The sequence below is a fragment of the Serinus canaria genome, chromosome 10, assembly GCF_022539315.1.
Source record: "Serinus canaria isolate serCan28SL12 chromosome 10, serCan2020, whole genome shotgun sequence".
Classification (NCBI taxonomy): Eukaryota; Metazoa; Chordata; class Aves; order Passeriformes; family Fringillidae; genus Serinus; species Serinus canaria.
The window spans coordinates 10,331,645-10,358,579 of record NC_066324.1 but is presented as its reverse complement, the minus strand read 5'-3'; the positions used below and the strand labels follow the sequence as shown (position 1 = coordinate 10,358,579).

At 39.5% G+C, this 26,935-nt stretch overlaps 1 protein-coding gene across 4 annotated transcripts; it reads left to right on the top strand.

Annotated features, from left to right (window-relative positions):
• The first annotated feature begins 691 nt into the window (after positions 1-691).
• Positions 692-26,688, top strand: SPPL2A (signal peptide peptidase like 2A). Of its 4 annotated transcripts, XM_030228315.2 has the most exons (17): positions 692-883; positions 4,709-4,828; positions 5,556-5,738; positions 6,513-6,602; positions 9,867-10,000; positions 12,077-12,228; positions 12,969-13,065; positions 13,573-13,674; positions 14,284-14,365; positions 14,633-14,707; positions 15,317-15,373; positions 15,531-15,584; positions 16,011-16,110; positions 16,923-17,000; positions 17,323-17,483; positions 19,581-19,614; positions 23,994-26,688. In XM_030228315.2, exons 1-17 carry the CDS (start codon positions 830-832, stop codon positions 24,023-24,025), a joined length of 1,605 nt encoding a protein of 534 aa, XP_030084175.2. In that variant the 5' UTR covers positions 692-829; the 3' UTR covers positions 24,026-26,688. The 4 variants fall into 4 exon arrangements, with proteins under 4 accessions (XP_030084175.2, XP_030084177.2, XP_030084174.2 ...); XM_030228317.2 differs by lacking the exon at positions 15,531-15,584; XM_030228314.2 differs by lacking the exon at positions 19,581-19,614.
• Positions 26,689-26,935: the final 247 nt, after the last annotated feature.

The following is a 26,935-nucleotide window of genomic DNA, read 5'->3' as shown; positions in this document are numbered from 1 at the left end:
CAATCTTTCTTATCTTCACCCCTTCCTCTTCCCTGTGCGGGCTCTTCGGCAGGACCTCCAGTGAAAAAAGGGATGTTGAACTTCCTTTGCTGGTAAATCACGGAGCTCTTTCAGCCCATCCCCTTCCTGGAAATCCTTGCCGGTTCTTACATGTGATGCATCACAGCCCTTTGAACACTTTCGAAACCTGGAACACATCTCTGAAATGCGCTTGTTGGGTTTTTTTTGTGGTTTTTTGTTTGTTTGTTTTGTTTTTAAGAGCAAACAATGCAACTTCTTCAATCTTGTGTTACAGTTCACACTATTCTGTGTCTCGTACTTGTTGCTCTCACGTACGACACCTTGCTATCCTCACCACACCTCTCCCCACTTTTCTGCGAGGGCTGGACCGAGGAGAAACACTCGGCTTGCTTTGTGTCGGGAGACGTGAGGCAAACGCAGCCGTTTCCTCCTACTTGTAGGGGCTCTGAGGAGTTTTAGTGAGCCCCTCGCTGCCTACAACATTGGGAGCTGCTGGGTGGATACAGCAACATCTGACAGCCACGGACCCCTGAGGATCGCAGCGAAGAGCGCACCGTGGGCGCAGCGGCACACAGAGAGCCGGGGGCGGGGACGCGCAGCCCGTGCCCGCCCGGCTCCCCCAGCACCGCCCCGCCGGCAGCGCCGCCCCAGCCCGCCGTACCCGCGGCGTGCCGGGACCGGCCGGCAGCGGGGGCCGCCAAAGACGGAAGAGGAAGTGGCGCCGCGCCGGGAGCCGGTGAAAGGCTCCGCGGAGGCGTGCGGAGCCCGAGCCCAGGGAGGCCCCTCCCCGAGCAGCCGGCGGAGGACGATGGGGGCGGCCGGGCTGCTGTGGGCCGCGCTGTGGGCCCTGCTGCTCCCGCTGGTAAGGACGCGGGGCCGCGCTGCTGCGCCGGCCGGGCCCGAGCGGCGCCACTCGGGCCGGCGCTGCCGGATGGCGCTGCCCGTCGCTTCTCTTCGCTGCCGGCCCAGGGGCTCCCTCTGCCCGCCTGCTCCCCCAGGCCCGTTCCCGGGAGCTCGCCGGCCGCGGCGGGCAGGGCCCGCGCAGCTCCCATCTCCCGCGGCTCGCCTGGGCTGGGCTGGGTGGGCTCCCCCTGCCGCCGAGCGCCTCGGGGTTGGGCTGCAGTGTGGCCCGGGGGGTTTGGGCCTCCTGTGCCCGACTCGGGTGGGGCCTCTCGGTTCCCCCCACGGGCCCGAGGAGCTCAGCCCTGGCCAGCTCCTGTCACGCCTTGGAAGTTGAGATAAGAAGTCTCACGGGTGCCTTCGTGGATAAACATGGTGTTTAAATTTGGATGCGGGGAAAGGGGAAACTCCTAGTGTGTGTGTGTATCCTGACTTTTGTCTCCTCCATTTTCAGTTTTGGTTTCGGTGTGGCACACATTCTCAGCTTCTCCCTCTCCACAGGTGTACATTGCCGTGGAAATCTGGCTGACCACCTTCTGCCAAATGGGGTAGTGAAATGGGGGAGCCAGAAACATCCATAATCTGCTTAGGCAGTATAAAGGACATGTATGCATTAAATGCTGTTCCATGAAATTGTTTTGTTGTTTGGTTTTTGGTGGGTTTTTTTTGTTTGTTTGTTTGTTTTTACTTAATTTTAACATAATTTATCTTGTTTTGGTAAGACAGGATACAGAATACTTCTTTCCTGTGTAGGAAGTCACCATTGGATATGTTCAGCAACTGGTGCACAACACAGTCTCTTAGTACCTTGATAATGCCTGTGGGGGTAGTAACTTGTCTCCCTGGCTTTTTCTGAGTCCCAGGTAGCTGTCACTGGCATGTTGGGGTTTTCTGAAGAGTGCCCTTTACCTCAGTGGTTTGCTGCTGCTGACAAGGGAAGGGGCTTCTGCCCTCTTAAAAGACTTCAGGCCCTTTGTCCTGCCTCCTTCTTTGCTCTACAGATGCAGTTGTAGCAGTGGTGAGCATTAGACCAGGTCATTCTGCCTCAGGAGCAGTGCCTTGACCTTAACAGCATGGGGAGTTGGGTTTGGGGAAGGATCACTGCTGCTCTCTGGGCATGGGCTCTGTCCTCCTGGGTCACAGTGCCTGGAGGGAGGGAGAAGGGCTGATTTGTGTGTGTCACATGGACACTGGCAGAACAACAAAATGATGGTTCTTCTGTTCATGGCTATTTTTTCCCCCTGCCTTTTTATGTTTCTGTGGGTTTTATGTTGTCACTTGCTACATACAGACTACCTTTTCCCTCGTACCTTTGAGATTCTGTATGTCTTATCAGGTACTAATTGTGATGGATGTTGTAAACATAGGCTTGGTTTTGTCTCTGTGTCTCCTGGTTCATCTGATTTCCTGTGTTCTGTGTGGTGGAGTTACTGGGACACTCCAAAGCTCAGCAGTCAGCCCAAGCTTACATCCCTGCAGTGACAGGGACACCTTGGGAAAAGTGTCCAAGGCATTAAGAGACAGAATGAGAGTTGTTCTCTATCAAAGATAAGGAATTATACAACAAAAATTTTAAGTGATAAGGGAAGGAAATATGATGAGAGAACAACCTGTCAGAAATAGAAAGGAATTTGTTTGGAGGTGAGGGGATATTGGGAATTGTCTGAACCTGAAGGGAAAGGAGTTGGTTATGCCCCTTAAAGTAAGGACAGCTGTCATGCCTCTTCTCCATGGGAATGCTTTTATGCCAGAACAAATCAGTCTAGGGAAGCAGGTTAATCTTTTCAAGAGATGTTATTGTGATCACACATTTAGTCTTGTTCTTAAGTAATAAAATTGAAAATGGGCTTAGTGAGAAATGTATGTGTACTGAGAGTAGGATTTGTTCAGTGGCAGAGCTGACTGCAAGGCCACCTACCCAAACCTAGCCTTTGTCAGTTGTGAAAGGATACTGAAGCCATTAGAAAGTAACAGGACTTTAGCTGGTTGCAAGAGGATTTCCCTGGAGATGTTCCAAGTGAGGCTATCATGTAGCGTTTCTTTTAATTTTTAACTTCTAAATGCTGTCTTTGGAGCTCAGCAGTGAATAGGTGTGGTTGCACGTCATGCTCAGGTCCTGCTTCCCTCCACCTGATGAGGATGAATTGTGTGCCCTGATTAATCCCCAGAAGAGGGAAGCTTGCCAAACTAAACATGCATATCATGTAAGCAAGTAATCACTCCTATGTAGAATTATCTTGTGTAGCGTTAACACTTGATTTCCTGGAACCCAGAAAACACTTCTTACTCTGTTTGGTGAAGTAGAAAGAGCTTTTAATGGATGTAAACCTCTGGGGCTTGCACCTGTTAGAAGTCTTTACTGCTTTTAATTCACCATTAGCATGTACTTCTAGGTGAAAGCATTTAAGAGGGCAGCTTGATGATTTTTGTGCTGATCATAAATCATGGACCAATTTATTTCAGCTGCCAGCTGAAGAACTGGTCTGTATTAAACAGTTAATGTGCTCAGGCCCTTTGACACAGTTCTCCCAGCAGATGTTCATGCACTGGGGCCAATATAATGGATTCCTCTGAAGAAGGTTTTTTGCTATTCAAACCAGGCAGACATAAACCTCTGAAACAATATCGTCACATGCTTTTATTTTCTCTCCAGTTCTCCCTTGCTGTAGAATACACATCTTCTAGCTTGAGAAGAAATGCCTCTCTAGCACTGTTAATGCTTAGCATTGTTTTTCTGTTTGGGCTTCTCCCCCATACCCCTGCCTGCTTCTAACTTAATATGTTAGTGGTTTTTTTATACAAATCTGAAATTTACAGCAGGATTTAAAAAAAAAAAAATTTTACTCTGATGATGCTTCTTTCTATAAAGGTCAGTTTCAAGACCAACAGTTGAAATAACATCTTCCAGTTTTTTTGTGGGTATACTTCTTTGAGAATAATGTTTATTTCTTTTCACTGCTTTACAGCTGTAGTTGCATTAATCTTTAGTCTGTTCATTTATCCACTTAGATACCTGAGCTTTACTTATACTTCGGGAGAAGTATACATTCCTAACATTATCACAAGTTTTACAATTCAGCTGTGTTTGTAAATAAAAGGAATCATATTATGTGAGGGGCTCTAATCTTAAGAAACACCAGTATCTCCTTGATTACACAAATTCTTCTTAAGGTACAATATGGTCTCTTTGTGTTTACAGATACTTGACAAAAATATTTGGGGAATTGTCAATTTGTACGTGTATATATGTATATATATATGTAATGCATACATACATGTATACATACACACACACACACACACACACACACACACACATATGTATATATATAAAAAATACATATAATCCCCTACCTTTATTAGTAGGGAAAATTCTAGTCTGTGAGGAAGGAAGACTCTAGAACTTCACCTCTTTTCCATGTACTCTTCTAATTGCTTTGCATGTAAAATTTTTCACTTTTTGGAAGGCACAAGATAGAAAATCTGAAATCATTTGCTTTGGTTTCTTGCTAGTGTTCTGCTTGGTGACATGAACTGTACATGTCATAAACACACTGTATTTGCAATGAGGATAAGCAGCATTATACAGGAACTAGGTTCTCACTAGATTTTCAACCTAGTTCTCAAGCTCCCCATCTCTCAGGGAATCAGTTATTTTGTAAAATAATGAGTTTAATAAATTCCTTTTCTCCTAACAGATCTTTCTCATGCTAAGCTTTTTAGAAGAAAGTTTGCATAACTGATATTCTGAACTTGGTGTAACTGAGCACACTGTGATCTGTTGCAGGTCGCTGCTGATGAGGGGATCCTGCACGCCTCTGGAAGTGGGGTGCCTCCAGTAACTAAGGATTACTGCATCATTTACAACTCCAATTGGGTGTCTCTTCCAAAAACCTTGGACAATGCTGTAAGTAGCTTGTAGTCATATTCGCTAACAAAACTAGAATGCAGTATGAATTTGAGTCAACTATAAATGGTCTTCAAAATTATAAGTTAAATATGTGCTACACTGAATATTTGCTGTTTTGGTTCATGTTGTCCACTTCAACCCAATCACCCAGAAAAAAAATCTATAGTGAACGTTTCTATCCTTGAAAGAGTTTACTTCTAGAATTTACAAAGGGAATACTCTGTGCTTAGAACCAGTTTTTGTATTTATGTGTTTATGTATTCATTTTATCCTGCTAATTTTTTTCCCTTTGGATGTTATCCTTATGTCTGAGTTCTATATTTGGGAGTTAAATTTGTTTATTTGTTTACAAAAATTGGTAAACTTCTGAAGCTTTTTTTATATTGGCTCATCAGTTTGATGTACTGTTTAATTGTCTTGAAATAGGTGATTTTTCTGTATAATTCGTTTCTTATATTTAAATTACAATACCAACTACTGTGAAATTGCACTTAGAAATAGCCAGGTTATTTCAGCTCCATGCTGCTCTAAATGTTCTTCACTATTGCAGGCTGCAGAAACTGCTGCTGTGATTTTTTTATTCCTGAATTATTCTTTTCTGTTACACCTCTTTCTGGCAAATCTCCAGTTAAAGAGCATAGTAATGTAGTCATCTGGATGAATTTGTTTGTAATATCAAATTTCCTACTTTAATCACATTCCATTTCTCCGTCTTTCTCTGCAGACTTTCATGGCTCTGGAAAACCTGACTTCTACAGTCCTCTGCAGTTCAGCTGAAGTTCCTCCTGGCTTAATGAAAGACAAAGCAGTTGTAGTGATGAGAGGAAACTGCACTTTCTTAGAGAAAGCAAGAATTGCACAAAGTTTGGGTGCTAAAATGCTTTTGATTGCTAGTAAATCTAGGCTGGTAAGTTACAACAAACAGTTTTCTTCTGTACTGAAATAGTGTCTTGTCTGTTTGGTCCCATGCAGTGTTGTGCAGGGTAAGCTGAGAGAAGCCCCAAATGCAGAGGACCCTGACCACAGGTGGGATTCCAGCACGAGTCATTTACCCTCCTCACAGAGCTGTGCAGGCTGGGCTGTGCAGTGCTGGCATAAATCAGCTCAGAGGAGCTACAAAGCTGGACTTTTAAATGTTCCTTATATCTTCCAACATGTTTCTGAATGCAAATACTTGTTTTTATCATTCCCTAATTTTAGTGCATTCTGAACTCCATGTAAACTTGGGTGATACTGTTTTATAGACATGTGTGATGAAAATCAGCTAGGGAGATGTAATCCAAAACTAGAAATCAAAAAAGGTCTTGTGAGATCTCGTTGCTTTTTTGTTCTCCATTGCAGCTGCAAAGTGTATGTGCAAATATGTACAGTTCTTGAATTTGTGATTACCACCAAAAGTTCATCTTGTTTTAGAAGTGTAGAAATTAAAACCAGTTTTGATTATCCGTTGTAATACTATAAAAACACAACAGCAGTTTGACTCCAGATGTGTTGGTATTATCACCTGGTTTGATTTAAGTACATCTATCTTTTTTCATCTTTTGCAAAGGGTGATGAATGAGCTTTTTGGTTTTTGCCTTCCTACAAATACACTGAAATTGAAAGGATAATCTGCTTTTAGTGATCTAACCTACTTTGTAAATAGGCTCAACATACCTACCACTTAAAATTTCTCTTTTAGTCTGCTATTTCAGATAACAAGACTGATTTTGAAGATGTGACTCTTCCAATTGCTCTTATAAGATATAGTGACATAGTTGATATGCAGCTGGTAAGTAACAGAACTTCAGCATATTATGGTTGTAGAAACTTAGGTATTTGAACAAATATTTTAATTTCAGGTCAGGTCTGGATGTCTGTCTGATTTGAATGTGCTTATATATTGCTTTGATTCCTAGAGAGGATGGACATTTAGCTGTGAAAGTACTGGTCTTCCTAATGAGGTGAACAAGAAAGAATGGTTGGTTGGTTGATTGATTAGAACACAGAATGGGAAACAGAATACCTGACTGGAGATGGGGAACCTTGAAAGTTTCCTGTTGAACAAGATAAGCTGTCTTCCAGTAGACTTGGATACAGCTGCAGGTGCCTGACACACATGAAGAGCTATAGCCTGAGAGGGCTGTTCTTTAGCGCAGAAGCTACAATAGCTGAGCTTGTAGCTGCTGGCACCAGAGCTTTCAGGCAAGCAGCACCTGGGCAGGTTGGATCCTGAGGAAAGACTGAGAATTTTTTGCCTTTGCCAGATGCTGAGCTCCCTCTGTATAATGTGGCAGCATTAGCTGAAGAGTGGTTAGGCAGTGGAGTTTTTTTGCTGGTGAGTTGATGGTGAGATGCCAAATGCATGTTATTAAAATACAGCAGTTGTACAGTTGTCCTACACTTTACAGGCAGGGGAATTTGTTTTGGGAGTATTTGTAGTTTCTTTTCCTTGGCCTGTAATATTAGGATAACAAAACATTGTACAGGGTTTCAAGGAAAACAGTTTATTTTCATCAGTGTGGCTTTTTCTGTTATTATATTGTTGTTTCTGGTTTTTTATTTAGTGCTGCATAGTTTTGCTAAACAGGAGTTGTGTTGCACGTGTTTTTCTGGGGATAGCAGAGGCTAGCACTGTGTAGTCTTAGCTTCTTGGGTTGAATTTGCAAGCTCACTTCACCATTTCTGCTCTTAATCTTCAGAGCTGCCATGGAGGTTGTCTTAGGTAAGTATGCAAGCTGAAACTGCCTGATTGGTAGGACTTTGGTTGTTTACTGTCCTCATTACAGATAGGCACTGGCATGACTGAAGGTTTGTGCTGTCTTCAGTCTGCCACAGCCTTGATAAGTACTCTAGTTGGGTTCAGGTTGTCCTCTGTCTTCAGATTTGTTTTTTCAGTCAGATAAGTGTTGTTTGCTTGCTTGAGTGATTTTAGGATGCCCTACTAACATGAAGGGGAACTAGGGCAAGTTAGGTCTGGATCTTCTCTGCACTTCTTTATTGTCCAGTTATGCTTGGAGTGGTGTGATGTGGAATCACTTCTGTGCAGCTGGAGTAACTCACCAAAGCACCTCTCCTAAAGATGGAGTGCCAGGTGATGTCTCATACTGCTGCTGAATCAAATAATAAATTCTTGTCTTAGAATGAGACTACCTTCATAAAAGTAGTGAGGAACACAGCCTAGACTACAAGTGATCTTTCCTGGTTCTGCTCTAGTTTTTTGCCAAAGCCTTCTGTCCTGTCACTGGCAGATGTTATTTTGAATTATATGCACTGTTTGGAATCCAGCAGCTATTGTACACTTCCAACTACAGTTACATTTCTTGTTTAACTCTCTTTAAAGCTTCCAGCTTCCTCCTTTTATTTAGAAAGAGAGAGACAGCACCAGTCTGAGGGAAGTAGTTTGTATAAGCATTCTTTTTACTTGATAAGTAAATCATCTCTGTTAGCCTTCACCATTAGAGCCAAGTCTGTGAAGAGTTTTGATAGCAATAGCAGAGTGTTACAAACCTTTTAGTCAGTGGACAGCTCTCTTGCAGATTTGTTACCTGATGCAGTCTGTTTCATTCTAGTGCTTCCTGTGGTGGGAGTTGAGACTTAGGAAGTTTTTAGTGAAGAGAGGAACAATAGGAACAAAAGGATACAATTGCTCTGGATTTTAATGTGAATTATACTTTAAGATTTATGAAACTTCAAGGAAAAACTGGATTAAGATATGTTGGAGCTGAATGCTATAAATGTATAAGCCTCTTAGGATTTTTGGCTTTTTTTTGGTTCTTGGTAGTGTGTGTTTGGGTTTTTGTGCGTATGTGGTTTGTTTTTTGTTTGGGTTTTTTACATAAAGGATGCTGTAATTTGAATAAGGTTTTTTTCCCCTTTAATGTTATGTTCCACTTCATACAACTACAGTGTTTCACTAGAATTTAATTTTATTCCTTGTTTTCTGAACTTCCATAACTTCAGGCAAAAGGAATGATTCTGACTTTTTTAGCCTGCAGAAAGGTTATTATCTGTAATTTAGATGTTGAAATGATTTAGCTTGCTTCATCTGTGGCCACTGTATTCCATTCTACCACTGGCCTTCCCATTCAGTCTTTCTAGTGCCAGTTTGATCTTTCTGAAGCCAAACTTGTCTGGCATGTTCTTCTCTCTCTTGCTTTTATCTCACATGCAGACTGTAAACAAATCTGGGTTTTTTTCTGCGTCTCTGAAGTCTGTTCTCACTGCGCAATTATTTTAGATGTCTGGACTTACTTTGATTGCAACAGCAAACTTGTCTTCCCTACTGCTTTCCATTTCCTGTCAAATTATCATCCTTTCTTTGTTTTTTAAATCTCACCTTTCAGTCAAATGGAAGAAACCCTGGTTTTGCTTTCAAGATTTTTGTGCAATTCAGTACCAGTTACATCTCAGTGTTCTCTCCCATTTCCTTCTGTGTACTTCAGCTGATTGTTTTTTTTCCTTAGGTCTTAAATTTTAAAAATAGTGTAAAATTGCTTTCTTTTCATTTGAATCCATCTCAACACATGTTTGTGTTAAGCTGTTGGTAAATAACTTCCTGCCCCCTGGAGCTGTCTGTGTGAAGCCTTGTGTCAGTCTCTGAACTGAGCTCTGTGGGTTTGAGAGCTAGGGGTAGATCTGCTGGTACCTCAGTGGAACTGTGAGTTGTATTTCAAGGTGATTGAGTTAGGTGTGCTTTCCTGCAGAGCAGATGTCTTTGATAGCACTTAGTGTATTTTGGGGAGGCATTTGGGCTAGAGGCACAACTTCTCAGAAGTGTGGAAAGAATGCAAAGAGGTACCATTTTCTCTTGTGGTATCTCTGTATTTGCACAGGAGTAGTAATGGATTTGTTTCCAAACCTGACAATCCTGAAAGGTAGCATGGAAAGCATTGCTTCTTGGCAAACATATGACATGTCTTGTGCAGTGAGTTGAAAGCTTCCTCTTAGCATTGTGTAGAGTCAGAGTAGGAGTTCATGATGTACATCTTGTTGGAAAATAAGCAATATAATTTCTTTGTTTCCCTTATGAACCAACATGTATGTTATATTTCAGGTGCTTGGAAATGAAGTTAACGTGACTCTGTATTCCCCCCCTTTGCCAGAGTTTGACTACAGTATGGTTGTCATCTTCCTAATTGCTGTATTTACAGTGGCACTGGGAGGCTACTGGAGTGGAGTAGCAGAACTGTAAGTTGGTTAAATGGAACTGCTTAAATTACATGGGCTGCAAAGGCTGTGAAAACTGTCACTATGATCAGTGAGAAATTATTTTCTTTTAGGTTGGTAGTTAAATAATTAGAAAACCTAAGTGCAATTAGCTGCTTTGTCATTAAATGTTTGAGCACTGTAACCTCTGAAAAATCACCAGAGGTCTTTGAGGAACCTCAAGCATAGATTGTAAAAGTTCCTGAGGGATAATGCAGCTCTCGGGAGGAGGCATGAGTTAACATTTTGACAAATTACCAAACAGTCTGTAACTAGCATTATAATTCTCCAATATCCACAATAGAAATTAGATATTTTAGTTGCACTTTCAAGTGCAGTGATTCAGGAGGTAAATACATATTGTATGTAGTGTCTGCATTGGTAGGGATCTGTAGAGCTGCTCCATCCCAGCTGGCTGTGCAGCACTCCTGTCACTAGGAGCAATGGGAAGCACAGTGTGGATGTCTGGCTGGCTCTAGATAAAGTCCAGCCTGGCTTATCTGCTTCAGCTTTTTGTTTTATCTGGTGGAGCAGCAGAGCTGGGGCAGCAGCAGCTCTAGGACTGGGCAAGGACAAGGAGGCAGCAGCAGTCCCTGTGTAGGGAAGAGGGAGAGGCAGTGCACAATGTGGCAAAGACAGAAGAAACAGGGGGTACTGGGGGTTTCTGCTCTGTCCTTGAGGGGTGTGCAGCTCTAAGTGATGCACAGAATTGTTCTTAGTCTGGGGTTAAACTGGCTGTAGCTGGCCTTTGGGAGCATGGTGTTATTCTGCAGTATTTCTTGGGGGGCTGTGTATGCTAAATGGGCCAGTGTGTGTTGCTACCTTCAGGGTCTCAGTGGTGTTCTGGTGCTTTGCTCCCCAGCACAACAAGGAGAGGATTGTATGTGATAACAACAGCTTCCTTTTTCCCACAGTTATGCAAATTAGCTATTTTAAAGAGATTAAAGAAGTAGAAGGAGGGGAGGTGTGTACGTTTCTTTTTTTAAAGGTTGGATCTGATTATGCTTCTTTTTCACCTGCAGTGCTGCAGGGTGTGGCTGTACTGAATGCTAAAATAACAAAATGTGGTGCTGTCTCCCATATTAAAAATACCTAGATGTAATTTATTAAACTAGTTAAGGTGCTCTTTCATAAATCTAGGGCGAGCTTATTTTTTTAAAAAAGCTGCTTATTCAAAGCATGTCTTCTGAGAAGGTGATTCATCTAACAAGGTGCCTTGCTCCTGTGGGTTACTCTCTTTTGAAGGTAGCTGTTTCACTGCTGAATTCAGCATTTGGCAGGTAGGTCCTGGGATTCCTCAGGAACACACTATCTGATGGGCAATTTGCACCAGGTCTGTACTAAAGAGTAGAAGGGCTCTGCTCAAAGAACAAACACAGCAATTTAGGTCTCCTTATTTTGCATGGTGAGGTATAAATGTGGAGTATGTATGCACAGGAATCTTACTCTCAGTGAAAAATCCCCAATTATACCACCTCTCTTTCACTTACTCTGTAATTATGAGGTGTCAGCGTAAAAGAACTAGTACTTAGCTGGTTTCATTCTCCAACATGAATGGAGATGAGATACTCTTAATGTCTAGATAAAGTTTTAAGAGTGTGCAATACCTATGGTTTTGATTTATTGTAGACATATTTATCAGACGGTCTGCATTTAGCCCAATAAATTTTCTAATCAGAGGTGATGCACTAATAGAGCTCATTGATCCTGAAAAGCAGTTTGAGTGCAGTACTACTTTTTTCTTCACTTGGATCAGGGTTTTGGTTGGGGATACTCCCCTAAAGTTGGCAATTACCGCACCATTGAAAGGGAGTGCAGTTAAGAATCTTTTCCTTGTGATCTGTGCTAGGTTGGAAGTGCTTATCTTCATTTAAAAAGGGAGGGAAATTCAAACAATAACCATACAGTTTTCTCTGGGTTTAAGTCTAATGATAGTATGAAGGACTAAACTGAAACCTTGTCAGGCTAAATGTTCAATAACCATCAGTTCTGGTCTTAGCAAAACATTTTTGTAATCTGTCATCTGAGGTAAATGTGTTGGTTGTTTTTTTAAAACAGTGAGAATCTGAAAGCAGCGGCAAGTCCTGGGGAGAGAGAAACCCGATGGAAAAAGGAAGAAAATATTACTTTCACCCCTGTAACAGTTATCTTGTTCGTTGTCATCTGTTGTGTCATGCTGGTCTTACTTTATTTCTTCTACAAATGGTTAGGTAAGAAACAATTAATAATCTCATTTGACTTACTTTTCTACATGATATTATGAAGTGTTTAAGTCCAAAAAGCTAGATTTCTAAACCAAAATAAATGACTTCTTAAATTATTCTCTCCATGCATGAGTTGAGGGTTGAAAGGATGCTACTTAAAGGAAAGGTTCCTTCAGCTGTCTTTCAAAGACTGCCTTGACAGTGCTTGTTCTAAATGAAGTTATGTGCAAGAGAGGTGACTAGTGGTGAGCAAAAAAAAAAAAAAAAAATTATGTCAACATTCTTGGGAGGATGGCAGTGACAACCTAGCAGTGTCTAGAGTTTGCTTGATGGGAGCATTTTTTTGCTAGTTGGGGTTTGGTGTTTGGTTTTAGTTTTTTGGTGAGGATTTTGCTAGAAAGCAATTCTGACACCTCTGAGTCAAGTTTTTGCTGGATGAGAACTTTGTCATGGCAGAGACACTCAGAATTCAGCATTTTCTATACTGTGGTCTCCAGTGACTATTGAGCACTGGTATAACTGTTAACAGTTTATATCATGGAATTGTAGAATCGTCAAGGTTGGGGGAGACATTCAAGATAACCAATCCAACTGTCTACTCAGTACTGTTACTGTAACCCTTTAGCCACATCACCAGTGCCAGTCAGACACCTCCTGAACACAAAATATCAAATGTATGTTATTGTGTTTATTTGCTGTTTTCTGTTTTTTTGGCACTGATTCCTGTCTTCATTGTTTTGATTTAGTTTATGTTATAATATCTGTCTTCTGCCTGGCATCTGCGATGAGCTTGTACAACTGTCTTGCAGCATTAATAGGAGAGATCCCATTTGGGCAGTGCAGGTATTGTGCACCTTTCACTTATTAAAAAGGACAGGCTTCCTCTGGGTATTTTCTGGTTGCTACTCAAGGCAGAAAGTACAAGAACAGTTTGACAAATTGTTTCCTGTATGGTTTTAGTGTGGGGAATAGTTACAAAAGAAAATTACAGCTGCTTTAATAAATATTAAAGGTATCTGTAGCATAATCAGCAGTTAAAATAGCTGTAGATTTGCTGCATTACCTTTATTTGAAAGCATTCTCTAATAAAATTTGAAAGGCTCTGGTTGGCTGTCTGAACTTGGTTTTACAAAATTCTGGTTCTTCTGTCATGTGTGCTTATTTTGTTCATCAAGGAACTCTGTAGGGGGAGGATCCTCCACATTTGATCCTGTTTGGAGCAAGTACTGTGCTACAGGCAGCAGAGGAGTTGGGTTGAGAACACCTTGTCAGCTTAAGGATGTGTGATAGCACAGGCATTTGTCTTGACTGTTGCAGGCCTTCTCTTTTAATTTAATTGTTTTCTTTTAGGATTACATGTTCCAACAAAACCATTGAAGTGAGGCTTATTTTTCTTGCTGTATTCTGCATAGCAGCAGCTGTTGTCTGGGCAGTATTTCGAAATGAAGATAGGTAAGTGGTGCATTCTGGCTTAAGTGTAAGGTGAATAATTAGTGTTAATGAACTTCCCAGCATACACCTAATCCTGGAGTGCAGCATCCTTCTACACTCCAGTGCCAATTTCAAAGAAGTCATGAAAGTATTTTGAAGCTTAACAAGCATGGGAGTAATAGAGAACAAAGCAATGCAAATGAGCTGTGTAGTAATTTGAAGTTATAAAAAACTATGAAGATGAGGACGAACTAGCTTGATTGCTAATGATTGCCACAGAAGAAAAGAGGTGCAGAGTAGCACAGGGAGTAGCTGTGCTCAGCAGTAGCTACAACATCCCTGTGTTATCAACACTGTTTCCAGCACAAATCCAAAACACAGCCCTTAGCAGCTATTGTGAAGGAAATGATCTCTATCCCAGCCATTACCAGCACAAACAGTTACCTATTTATGATCAGAGGCTGGTATAAACTGACCATCTTGAAACTAGGACTTTTGTGGTTTTGGTAGCAGTAATTCTGAAAAACTTATTTCTTACTATCTGAGAAATTTTCCTTGGTATTTCCAGAAAAATCTAGATTCCAGCAGCAGTTTGAACAACCTGTAAAAATGTTTTGGGTTTTTTTTCAGGTGGGCTTGGATTTTGCAAGATATTTTGGGAGTTGCTTTCTGCCTAAACTTCATTAAAACACTGAAAATGCCCAACTTTAAGGTACTGTAAGTTGCTTACCTTAAGATAATATTCTACTGCCATGAATCTGCAAGTTTACTGTCAGGAAGTAGGTTTTCAATATGCAAGAAATATATATTAAAAAACATAATCCTTACCATTTTTAATAATTAATAAAAGAAACTAATCCTGTTCTAAATGTTATGCCAGATTAAAACACATGGTACTGCAATGGTTCCAGAATCTAGCTGTGTGATACTTCAAAACCCACAGTAATATTTTCTTCTCTTTTTTTTTTTTTTTTGCCAGTCCTGTGTAATACTTCTAGGCCTCCTCCTTCTATATGATGTGTTTTTTGTCTTCATAACACCATTTATCACAAAGGTATGTCTGTGAATTTACTGTAAGAACAAAAATGTCTGGTCATTGGGAGAATATTTTTGTTTAACAGGTCAGGTTTGCAGTGTTCTCAAGGTGGAAAAGCTGATTTCCATTTTTTTTCCATGTAAGACAACAGTGGCCTCAATTTTTGTGGCAATCGCATGGTCCAAAGTAAACCATCCCCACTTAGTGTGATCATGAGAAATTACTGCCCTCCAGTTTTTGTCCTTCTTTTTCTTTATACACCCATTTATTGGAATATGCTGTAGTACCTTTTGCAGTGTGGTATGAGCTGTGTGCAAGTGTTAGCCTGCTTTTCTTTTGAAGCAGAAAGCTCATGGAGGAAAAAGCTGACATGCTTTTATCTAAAATTCCAGCTACATCTAGTGGACTTGTTGTTTGGGGTTTTTTAACATTATTTTAGGCTGGACTAGATGTTTTCATTGTCAAACAATGCAGTATAATACTGTACAATACCAGGCCATTCCCTTTGATATTCAGGATTTTTCCAAACCTGAATCGTAAGTGGAGGTACAAGCAGTTTTTGTAAATGTAGTATGAAAGTTTTGGTTCATCAAACCACTGACTTTTGAAAAATAACTTTAATTTCAGAATGGGGCAAGTATAATGGTTGAAGTTGCAGCTGGTCCCTTTGGAAACAGTGAAAAGGTATGAACAGTCATTGTAATATGTGCAGTATTAAAGTACTGACTCTGTGTAGCTAATTCATAGTGTGCTTTTCAGCATAACTTTCTCACAAAATATAGCCAGCTTCTGCTATTTTCTTATAAGTATTAAATGCCTGTTGACTTGGGTTTGATCCTAGAGTGATGGAAACTTGGTGGAAGTCCCTACTGAACGCTCAGCTCCCCATGAGAAAGTAAGGATTGTATTTCAGATACTGGATTTTTAAATTATTTCCTCTGAAAAGACTGTTCTTTTGGGGAAAACCTTACTGTCCAAATTTCTCTTTAGGGCCTGGATATCATTGATCAGTATTCTATAGTTAGGTTAATAATCAAGATTTGTTACTCCTGTTACATGGTTAAATACTGTTTTAACTTTTTTTTTTGGTGTGTGCCTATTATTTGTAAATCGGAAATTCCAGCTTACCAGTTGCCTTAAGCTTTATCTACTTTCTATGTTGGTTTCTGGTTTTTACTTCAGGTCCTACATATTTTGAAGTCTGCATTAACGATAAATTAATTATATTTAAACTGTTTATTAATTCAAGCAACCAAAAATATCCAGAACACCAGAATGCTTTAGATGAGATTTATGTGGCTTCTGAAATAATGTTTTCCAGTTACCCGTGATTATTAGAGTGCCTAGACTTGAACACTCTGCATCAACACTCTGTGACTTGCCCTTTTCATTGTTGGGTTTTGGAGACATCATTGTCCCAGGTGAGTAAATGTTTTTGTTAACTAACTTATGAATAAATATTTTGGGTTTTATTCTTAGCTGACTTGCAGTGTTTATTCACAGGGTAATTACTAAATCAAGTGTAGCAGTTTGTCTTGATCAGTTAGTGCAGAATACAACAAAAGCCATAGTAGAAGAAAGCTCACTATTTTATAGAATAATTAAATAGTGAAAGGCCTTTTTATTTTCTGTTGTACTGGATTGACTAAATGCAAGTCCCATAGGTAAATCCAGTTGTCAGTATTAACTAAATATCATTAAAATCTCACAGAAAGCAAATATTTGGTGACTTTGTAGGATTTTCATATCCTAGACTATGTAATTAGAGATGGGGCAATGTAAAATGTTTTGCCAAGTTTTTCTGTCTTTCTCAGAAGAACTGAGTTTGGCCATAATTGGAGTCTTGAGCAAATTACTTTATTCAAGAATGTGCGGGAAAAATTGCTGAATGTTAAGAGTGAGCATTAGAATCCTATTGAAGAAATTAAAAATTTCTGTATTAGAAAGCTGAAAATAGCACAATGTAATTAGGTTGCTTGAAAACCCCAAACCTCTAATTCCAAGCTTGCTTGGCTCATATTTCCATTATGGTTTTTTCTACATTTACTGTAGGATTTCTTAGACTGGCTCTTGCCTTTACAGAAAAAATATTGGAAGAAGATAAAATACCATAATGGGAAGTCTTACTATAAATTCTTTTATGCTGCTTTCATTTTGAAAACTGGGGAGAAAAAAAGTAATGACTAAACATTTTATTATTCCTTTTCCTTTTTATTTTTTTTTTCCCTTCAAGGGCTTCTGGTTGCTTATTGTCGAAGATTTGATGTTCAAACAAGATCATCTTCTATATACTACATTTCCTGCACAATAGGTAAATTGTGATATTTCAGCATGGTTGAGCTTCATGGTAGCTTTTTTTAAATGGCAGATCTAGATAGTTTTCTTCAGGTAAGGTTCAATGTTGTCAAGAATCTCTGTAGAAACTCTTTTTTTAAAGTGTTGAAGGTGACTATTCTTTATGGCAGTGAGTTGCTTTGAGAAATCTTGCAAATATAGAGCAGCCTATTGTGTCTCTTCTTCAGTTATATTAAGAAGGAAAATATTGCTAAAAAATAAATTGTCTTACTATATGATTGACCTAATCTCAAAATTCTCCTGTTCTTGATTGTGTATGTCTGAATGTCTTTTTATAGCTTATGCTGTTGGCATGGTGCTGACTTTCATTGTTCTGGCACTGATGAAGATGGGGCAGCCTGCCCTTCTCTATCTTGTACCGTGTACACTCGTCACGAGCTCCCTCGTTGCCTGGAGGCGCAAAGAGATGAAGAAGTTTTGGAAAGGAAGCAGTTACCAGGTAGGCTGGAGGCCTGGGGGATTCTGTTGGTGATTCCTTTGAGTCTATGCTTCTCTGAGAACTTGGTGATAGATTATCTGCAACCCAGTTTTTGCAAGTTTTCCTGTGATCTTCTGGAACTAATAAGGAAAAGTAATCTTTACTCTTAGAAAATCTTAGTCTAGTGGTTGACATGGCAGAACAAAGCTCAAGGGAGATGAAATAGCTGCTTCAGTACTCAGGGAGGAAAAGTAATTTGTTCTATTTACTTTGAAATGTTTTCTTGTATTTTAACATTCCCCATCTATCCTCTTGATGTGGTATGAGTCACTGAACTAAGCATGCAGACTCCAAACTTCACTAGTTCTGTATTAGAGACAGTTCCAAAAAATTGGTGATCAACTAGAACTTGAGAAACTTTCCATGCATCACTGATGGCCTACATTATCAGGATTGTATGGAGCATTCAGGAACAAAATAGCTGGGCTGTGTAACTGTTTGCTATCACAGCACACACAGTGTGGGCGCAGTGCCTTGGTATTCTGTATTACCCCCTTGGCTATGTCTAACACCACCCAGGAATTGCAGTTCTTAAAATCTCACCTGTTGACATGTACACATTTTCCCTGATGTGACTTGCTGTAGTACCTGGGTGTGCCAGTAACCCTTGTGAGCTGGCATTTATCATCAGACAGGCAGTCTCAAGATTGCTCTGTGTTTTGCTTGAGACCTAAGTTCAGTATTGCTTGAATTTACCATCACCTCTATCTAGGGCATGTTGAACTTGGAGCTTGGATAGTCTGTTCTGGGAAAAGGTGGGTGTCAAGTTCATGGTGGATAGAAGCAGCTCCCGCTTTTTCAGGATTGGAAAGTTTAAGTGGATCAGTGGAAGTCAAGAGTAATTCTTGTAAAACTACAGGCACCAGCTCCTACAGTATTGCCAGCAAAATGGTACCTTTTGTTGATCTAATACACTACACCTGCTTCAGCTGGAGGCTGGCCTATGTGTGAAATTACTCAGATTTTCAGCTTTAACTAAATACCCTGTCTTTTTGTTTACAAAATCAACTCCTCCTTTCATAGGTACAGTGAATAGAAATGTTCCTCTGTAGGTCAGAATTAATTTGGTTTACTGTGTATTTATATATAAATTGCTGACTGTTTGCTCTTCTAAAATCAAGTCACATTTATGAAGCCCAGTGACTCTGGATTTGTTGTGGGGAAAACACTTTGCAGTTTGTTTTCCTCATTTGAGTTCTGAGTAAGATTGGCCTAAGTACATTTGGCAGGTCTCCATAGCAACAAAAATTTCTTGCACTTCTTGTAGCAAAACTCATACTTGAAAGAATTATGTTGCCATAGTAGTTATTTCATGTCCTTTCAACTGGTTTCTTGAAGGATTAAAACTACTCTGAACTTCAGCTTGTTTTGAGTTAGATGACTTCGTTTCTAGCACAATTTAAAATGTTGATTTCAGCCCCCCGCTCCACCATGTCTGAGTTAGACTTGTCTGTAACTGGGCCTGCAGTTGAGCTCTGTGTAACTTTACTAACTTGTATTTTTCTGAAGAATATTTTTATGTTAATTTTTTTGTTCCCAGAGAGTGTTACTCAAGTGTCACTCTTGAAAAGCTGCAGGGTTGATCTTTCTCATATGTTGTCTTTCTTATCTAAAACTGTATTTTGAACTGTCCTTACTGAACTTACAAACATGCAAAAAAATCCAAGCAAACAAACAAAACCCCAAACAGCCCCAGCCCACACAGCTCCAGGGTTAAAATCTCCAGCTTTCAGTGCTCAGTTTGAGGAGGAAAGGTATGGAAAGGTGTCAGAAGACAATTTTTTTTGCTACAGCAGTGATTGAGGCTCGGGCAGAGCTGTTCTGTTGACAAGAGTGGCCAGACTTGTATAGAGGTTTGCTTTGCCCTTGTGGGAACAGAAAAACCTTGCGGAGTTGTTAGGGAAAAATGTCCTAAGAATAGGGGTAGAAGAGCATGTAGAGTGACTGAACTTCATAGTAATAATCCATTAGTTACCTTTTTGGATTTTGGGGTTTTTCTGGTTTTTTTTTGTTGGTTTTGTTATATATGATTTTAATAATGGAATGAATTTTATTTAGGTATCGGACTCCTCCAGGACGCCTTTGCTACAAGGTGTGATTATGGCCTTCTTTTAATGCAGCTTTATTAATTGTCTTACCGTTTCTTTTTTCTTCTTTTTCCCCTTCTGCTTCCTCTTTTCAGTCTTTTTTGCATCTACCTCTTAATTTTGTATAAATTCTCAGTAGAAGAGGGTAGAACTGAAGACAAGATACAAATCTGTATTCAAACTTAGGTCTTCTGGGATTTTTATTTTTTAAAGGAGTGCAGGAAAACATAATATTAAGTAGCAATGAAGCTGTGATTCCTAAGCCTGAAGGCAGGCTTTGTTTGCTTCTCTACTTTCCAGCTTCCCAACCCTAGGACTGTCTTGAAATATTTGCAGTTGGTGTTAGTTCCTCTTCTGTTACCTGTATTGCAGTCCTTCACCTGATTTTTCTATCACTGCATAGATGTGAAAGCCTGCTTAGTGCTAAACAACAATTTTGTTGTCTTGTGTTCCAACGCTGAGCATTATAAATTTGCCTTTAGTAATCATGTCTGCAGCCCTTGTGTCAGCCTCCTGTTCCACATTGTCCTTCTTGCTGTCCTGTCTGCCCTGCTTGCCCTGGGCTGGGGAGCAGGGGCTGGGGCTGGCTCTCGGGGCCTCCCTGCCGCAGCACGTCTGGGCTGCAGCGAGCTTTGACCTTTCTTGGCAGCAGCTCCTGACTGCTAACACTGATGGCATTTATTTTTGCTGTCCACACAGCTTGCAGAGAGCAGTGCAAGCTTTCAAATTTCAGCTTCTCGTGGAATTTAAGCATTTAAATATAATCTTGAATTATAGTTGCTGGAGTTATACATCTATTTATAAAGTGAAGGGTGTCTGCTCTGGAGACAGTTTGAGCTGGTGAATTCTGCCTGATTGTGTCTTAAATTCTCAAATGAAATACTTTTCTTGTTAGCTCCTTTCTTCTAAGAAAGAGTACTTTGAGTCTCATTAAAAAGCCTTAATAATAAAGAAATTAGATATAAACCAAAGATGATATTAGGAAGTGGGAGGGGTTGAGTGCAAATTAAAAGCAGATGGCCAGACTATTTTTATAACTTAGAATTCTTCTGTCCTGCTGTGCATGCTTGAGTTCTTGGATAGGTTTGTTAAAATCACTTTTTTAGTTCTACTTTGTACATATGACAAATACTTGACTCCCCAAGATAGCTCTGAGGTCCCATAATTCATAGCTGAGGTAATTTCTGTTTCTGTATAATGATGCAGTCTTAAATTCTAGTTATGCTCAGTGTGGCTCTTTTATGGTGTAGTCTTGAGCTGTAAAGAGTTGCTGCACAGAAGACATTTTAACTATTCACTGAGGTGCAGAGATTTCTTGCAAGAGTAATGTACTTACTTTCCTGCCATCTAACTAGCAGTATTGCTGCTGTGAAGTGTAAAATAAAGGTTTACCTATGTTTCTGGAGTGCTTATACTCCTCATGGATGCCTTCATGATAAATTAATTTCATACTTGTTCTCCAGTTATTGATTTAATTTTAGAATACTGGTTTTCATATCAGTGCAATCTATTAAATATTTTAGCAAAATCATGGAAAATCTTGTGGCCTAATGCAACTTTGAAGTCTTCTACATGGAGTAGTCTTGAAACTTGTTGGAGTTTGTAATTTTGAAGTGTTTAGCACTTCTTATCTCTCTTTGAAGTAATAAATCAACAGATTTGTCACTCACATGTTATACAGCATGCACCTGCTATTTAGTAAGTTGTATAATCACATTTTTAGATATTTGCAAATTCATCTGTACTGGGAGTTGTTAAGAATTCCATGAATGCAACATTATTGCCATGAATCTTGCAAGCAGCTGTGTGCATAGGTACTGTGTGCTGTTAAGGGGGGAGATTTGTAGTGTCATTTCTAGTTTGGCTCTGTGGAAGTGGTTTTTGGGGGGGGGGGAGTGAGTTTGCTGGTTTTAGTTTTTAATGATTCACCATGTTAGTAGATAGGTTAAACAAAAATGGTTTCGTTACAAAGCTCTCTTAACACCTCCCCCTTAAAAACTGTCATTAATTCAGATGTGAGTCTCTTCCACTTCAGAGGTGTTCATGAGCTCTCCAAAACATAAAGTCAGATTGCTTTGCCTCATTCTTAGGTTAAAACAGCAGCTTTGCCCAGGGTTGTACCAAGGTGCCTTCATCTTGCAGCTGGTTATTGGAAAGATTCCTGCAGCTTCTTCTGAGGCTTTGAGGAAGGGGCTGTCCTGAGAGAATCCACAGTGGAGATATCTGTGTGGACAAAGCTGCTTAAATGCCAGCTTGTACTTTCAGAGAGGCACCTGTTGTCCCCAGCTTGAAGTTGTGGGCTGTCCTTCTGTATGGAGGAAAGATGAAAAGTGGGGTGGCTTTTTTAGCCTTGAAACATTTATATAAAATTCTGTTTCCCCCCCCCAACACCGTTAGAGTTTTCCAAGGTTGTAAAGTTTTATTTGGTTGTAAAGTTAACTTCAGAATCTGATTATTAAGTGGAGACTTAAAAATTTACATACAGGTGCTATCTCCAGCACTTGTACAAAAAAAAAAAAAAAAAAAGAACATTTTTTTACTGCTTAGTGTTGTAGGATTACAAGAAGAATCTTTGACTTTGGAGTACACTGAATTATTGCAAGTACTTTTAACTCTTATTTCTAGGAGCGTCTTGTCAATTGCCTAGGAAAAGACTGTACAAAAATGCTTAGCAAAATTACTTTCTCTATGCCAGCCATTAGTTGATACTCCCTAGGCTGATGGAAGATGTATGGCATGACTTGATGTAATATGGTACTGTGGGGAGAGGTTATTCTTGTTTTATCCTGGAAATGAATACTTTAATCCTTATTCAAAGGGATGGTTGAGTTCTGTAATTGTAGGGAGTGTTTTGATTTTGGTGACTTTTGATGTGGATTTTTGGTCAGTGTAGAGGAAAATTCTGGATATACTGAAAGAAATGCAAGATTGTCATTAGCACAAGAGCTGGGCATTCACTGCTGGACTGAGTGCTGCTGCTCTAACCCAGTCCTTAAGTCTATTGGCAAGACTGGTGCCTGCCTTAGTTCTTACTGTCATGGTTGTGAAAGGCCTTTTCAGGTCTTAGATGGCTATTGCGTCCACTGGGCTCTCCTAAACCTTACCCAAACCCCACTGCCTGGATTTTTGGAACTGTCATCTTGGTTTGCTGCACAGCATGCTGGTGTGGCTGGACTGTGAAACAGTTTGTTTAAGCAAAAGTGCTTTTGATAAGGTATGTTGGTGTACTTTCAATGAAACAATTCTGGTGGCATTAAAGAAGAAATGGCACTGGGTCATAACTAGAGGAGAAGAGAAAAGTTAATGGAACAAATCTTTTTACCCTGTACACAGAATTACACCAGACTAAAGTGTGTACAACACAGCAGTTTCAGAGCTTGGCTTTGTCCTGGCAAGGATTCTGAGCAGGTGCTAGTAAGACAAGAAAATAATTGTGTGGAAATCTGCCCACCTTAGATCAGAACCCACACAGTGAGCAGCTGTTGCACAGAAAGACAGGCAGGATATGCCACTTTGGAAGAACATAAGTAGGGTTTTCTACCTTTTGATGCTTAAAACATTATCTCTCATCCTAATAATCCTGCCACTCTGGGCTATGAGCTCCTTGGCACATTTTGTGTTTTCAGCCTTAGTGGTACTGCTTCTGTGTCTTCTGTCTCTGGTTGTCAGCTACCCAAACTGCCCAGTTTTTGGCCCCTTGTGAATTATGCTCAATTCTGAAGCCCTCAAACCGATGCTCTCAGTTTGTCACACTAACAAATGTGTATTACCTCTGTAATTCATTAAATGCCTTCTCCCAGGAGGAAAACCAGAACTTTTGTTGCCTCCAGCAATACAACAGTGGATAGGGAAACAGGCTGCTTTTTAGTCAGGGCAACTACAAATTTGTTTTGAGTTATTCAGGCAATCCAATCAGTTACATCAATATAATAATCTAGTTTGGATTCTCTCCTGATGTAGGACTTTAGTTCCATTTCCTTTATCCTTTCTGAAATAAAAGGAAAATTTACAAAGAAATGTGACCACTACAGTTAGTTTTGAGTAAGTGTAATATAGGTAGCCTTTACAGCCATGAAAAGAGAAAGTCTTTGTATTTAATAATTGAGATACTTCTGACTCACAAGTTCATTTTCTTGTAGAGGACTTGGGTTCTTGGTTGGAGACTCGTTTTGTAGTGGAAAGCATTAGCTAATACAGCTTTGATTATTTGGCTTAAATATTTCCTGATCTGTAGAGGACCTCCTAAATGTATGTTGCTAAAATGCACTCTAACACATGTTTAATTATATTTCTCTTAGCTAACAAATACTTTAGATCAATGGGGTAAAGCTGTATTTCTTTATAAAGAGCCATCTCTTTCCCTTTTTTTTTTTTTCTTTTTTAGATGATGGAACACCTGGATTACACAGGAAATGAAGAAAGCACAGCATCAGCCACTGAACAGCCTGGAGGACAATAATATGTGGGATATCCTGATTTAAAATAGCATTTGAATTTTTGACAGCTGAATTACAGTAAATTTGGTGAAATTTCACAATAGAGTGTTTCCCACTCTGTATAAAAGGGTTTTTTATTCCTGCACCTATATTTTTATGGAAAATACTGTTAATAACATAAAAGTAATCAAAATAGAGTTGCATTTTTACAGCCAAACCATAGCTAGTAACACTGTGCCTTATTTCAATTTAAATAAAAGGATATTTTCTATGCAATTTTCCAACTGTGTTTCTATACACTATATTTTTATAAAAGTTGCTTGGCCATATCATCCTAAGTGAAATGTTCTGTTAAAGTTAAGACTAGTTAGGTTTTTTGGAAAAAAATGAAGTACCCTTCATATGTTTTCTTTCCAGATTTTGAATGCAAAGTTGGATAGTAATGTAACTATAGCAACTGAAGATTGAAACTGTAGTTCCATTACTACAAGTAATTCAGTAAACAGTGTGTATGTTGTTGTACATTGTGAGCCATAAAAAAAATAACAGGGCAAACTGACTGTGGGGTTGTGAACTCTCCTCCCCACTCCCCTCATTGTATCATTGGCTTATGCCTTAATTGTGAAATTTGTTAAGCTTTGATGCAAGTCTTTGGATTATATACATGTCCTAGCATTTAAAAATAATAAAGAGGGGAAGTACTTACACATAATCTTGAATACTTCTGTGCAGCTCCTGGAATAGTTGACAGACAAGATGGTGTGGAAGGCAAGAGGTTTTTTTGGTCAGAAAGTGCTACTTTAAGGGATGGGATAAAATGTTAACACTGGCCTGGTTCTCTCACCTGTTGAGAGTAGGTGTGTATTTGTGGTCTTCATTTGGCTGTGCATCACTTCAGAGGGATAGGGGAAGACAGGACAGGTTGTTTTTGTTTTTTTTTTTGTTACCTTTTGCATCTGCACCATATTTTTTTAAAGTATTTTTGAAAATTCTTTGCAATTGATAGACAAAACAGGTTTGAATAGTGCTAGTAGTACTTATGTTAGCTAAGGCAAATGCATGTGTTTAACTAGTTTAATCTTAATTTGTTTTTGCTTTTGAAGACTTGGAAAAAGGATAAGTAGTTTAAATCATTAATTTGCATTTAGAAGAGTTTGAGTTTGTTTGACATCTGGTCTTTTTTCAGAAAACTGCAAATTGAAGGGATTAGGCATAGAAAATTTGTATAGCTGTAATGCTAACACTTGACACCAAAGAAAACTGGAGAAGGCAACAAGGGGAGACCACTGAGTTCACTTAGTGCTAATGTCAGGTAGTTGTTAAAACATTTTTCCTATTCTTTAAATGAATGTCATTCCTATAGCAAGTACAAGTTCAAGAACCCTGGAGAAAACAACTGAGTAAGCACATCCTGGGCAGTGGCCATGGAGGCTTTCCTGCAGTGCCTTGTGCAAGTGCCTCCTTTGTTTGAAGGTCACCTCTAGACATTTCTAGTCAGTTTGGGGCATGTCAGCTCAGGAAAATTGACCCTGATTAAATCTTGTTTACCTACATTTACTTTGGAAGTATGCTAATTAAGACAATTGAAAATCTGTATTGGCAGTTAACAAAGGCTAATGGCAAATTTACCTAATTTATATCAAGTCTAAACTTTTGTTTGCAAGAGTTGGAAGCAGACAAAGGACAGCCTGGATATCAGTTGTTGCCATTCACAGAGATTGAGCCAGTTGATACGGGTAAGATAACTCACCTTGTTTGCAGCTTCCCTAAGAAAATAGAAATTACAAGCAGGTTTTGTATGTCAGTAGTTCCCCCCCTTGACTCAAGCTTGAACTGACAGCCTCAGAATACAGTGGTCATCTTCTGTTTTATTTAACTGGCATTTCATAATAAATTCAAGCATACCTCAGCATTTTAATAGCAAACTGAAAATGTGTCTTCTGCTGTGCTATGCTCTTTGACAAGCCCAATATCTGCCAAAGTTCTGTGGTTTTGAAGAAGTTTCTGGAAATTCCTGAAGGAGATAAAGAAGTCATAACTCATTCAAAATCATGTACAATGGAAAGCCCTCAGAAGCTTCACAAACCTATGTAAGATGACTTCTTTGTCTCTTTGAAATCTTCCACATGGAGGATTTATTAAATTTTCAGCTATAAGTAATAATGGAATTAGTATAAATAAAAAAGGCCTTTGGTAACAAAAGGTCATTCAGCAGCTGGCTGTGGAAGTTGTCTTATTCCGTGCCTAATAATACTCCATGCCTGATCATGCCTGAGGTTTCACACACATGTTGCCATTTAGTGGGATGTAAACTAACTTTTTTTCTTTCAAATGCTTAGGTGCTTTGTTTACAAAAATTATGAATGGAGTTTAAAATTTTATATAAATAGTAGGTTAGTATTGACTACTGAAATGAGGTTTTTATAAGTTCAATAGAACTGATTTCAACACTTCTAGCAATTTTGAAAGTTTTTAATATTAAATTTGGTTGAGCTAAACACTGTTAAAAGCCTTGTTAGTCATAGTTTAATAGAAAAACTTACTACCTTTTCATTGTATGTTTACTGACAACTGCCCCCTTCCTTATGACTCTTAAGTTATCACCTTAAAAATGTTATTAATAAATGTTACTTGGAAAAAGAATAGTTGAGTAATTGCTTTGTTCTAACTCATCCTTTTCCTACTATGAATGTTCATGGCAAAACAATTAACACTTCATAATACCAAGTTAAAAATCCATAATGCACCCCCATGGATATGTAGTTGCAGTTTTTCTCGATGTTTCAAAATTATGATTCCACTTGTAAGTACTTGTGTGATGGGTTTGGTACATTGCTTTTCTCTGTTTTTTCCCCTTGGGTGAAGAGGGAGGAACTGAAGTGAATTGAGC

What these genes read in the sequence shown, in the direction of transcription:
- SPPL2A (XM_030228314.2), top strand. Translation starts at nt 830, where the DNA reads ATGGGGGCGGCCGGGCTGCTGTGGGCCGCGCTGTGGGCCCTGCTGCTC. An exon ending in CAAAAACCTTGGACAATGCT is followed by an intron (nt 4,829 to 5,555) that starts GTAAGTAGCTTG and finishes CTTTCTCTGCAG; the next exon opens with ACTTTCATGGCTCTGGAAAA. An exon ending in TGGAGACATCATTGTCCCAG is followed by an intron (nt 16,111 to 16,922) that starts GTGAGTAAATGT and finishes TTTCCCTTCAAG; the next exon opens with GGCTTCTGGTTGCTTATTGT.